Genomic DNA, 903 nt, shown 5'->3' on the forward strand with positions numbered 1-903 from the left:
CCAGCTCGCCCTCGCCTCGTTGCTTTCAAGAGCATTTGAGAGTTGTACACTGAGATAGGCAAAGAGATCCCCGTGAGGACCATTATTTGCAGAAAGTAATGTTTTGCCAGTTGCGGCTCTTTGATTGTACGCAGCCGCACGGCTAGAGTTCGGATTCCCTGCGGCGCCACGCTGTATGGGCACGGCCGCGATTTGTGCGGGCTCCCGGCAGCTTCTCATTGCCCCCTCACTTTTTGTGTAACTGCAGGGCAGAGCAACGGCACGCATGCAACACAACCAGCAAAGTCGTGCCGGCACGCACGCCGCCGTAATTCTTCCCGCGTTAAAAAAAAAAGGTGCGGACACACGATGTACTCATGAGTGGTCGTCTCTCCATCGGTTCAGCTTGAAGGGACTGCGGCAGAGAGGGCGCAGCAGCGCAGCGGCATCGCGCGGCTCCAGCACAACCCTTAAAGCGAGCCCGGCACCTAAAAGACGTTTTTTATTCCCTACTATAGTTCTTTGTTTTTACTGCGAAGAAACGAGAAACCGTCATCGTGCGGCGTCCACGCCTCCCCGTCGCCGGGCCTGCCCCTCCCGCACCACGCAGCACCTCGCACCCGCACGACACTACAGGCGGCGCGGCGGTGACGCCGCCGCCCACACATCTTCGGTGCTGCTGACTGGTGCCGCGGCGCAGAAGGCACCCGAGCCGCCACAACAAAAACACGGCGCAACATATCCGGTTTTACCACTTCTTTCCTGAACAAAAACACGGCGCAACACATCCGGTTTTACCACTTCTTTCCTGAACAAAAACACGGCGCAACACATCCGGTTTTACCACTTCTTTCCTGAACAAAAACACGGCGCAACATATCCGGTTTTACCACTTCTTTCCTGAACAAAAACACGGCGCAACAC

General features: G+C 56.3%; 1 protein-coding gene across 1 annotated transcript in view; it reads right to left on the reverse strand.

The window, feature by feature from the left end:
- Tco025E_09547 (uncharacterized protein) overlaps window positions 1-219 on the reverse strand; it is a gene marked incomplete at both ends in the record, with an annotated part of 396 nt that extends 177 nt beyond the window's left edge. The window contains one exon of the mRNA XM_029376361.1: window positions 1-219. This exon is cut by the window's left edge and continues 177 nt beyond it. Coding sequence (XP_029223526.1) covers window positions 1-219 — 219 coding nt within the window.
- Between the last annotated feature and the right edge of the window lie 684 nt (window positions 220-903).

Source organism: Trypanosoma conorhini (assembly GCF_003719485.1).
Source record: "Trypanosoma conorhini strain 025E chromosome Unknown Tco_14.4_contig_01165, whole genome shotgun sequence".
Classification (NCBI taxonomy): Eukaryota; Euglenozoa; class Kinetoplastea; order Trypanosomatida; family Trypanosomatidae; genus Trypanosoma; species Trypanosoma conorhini.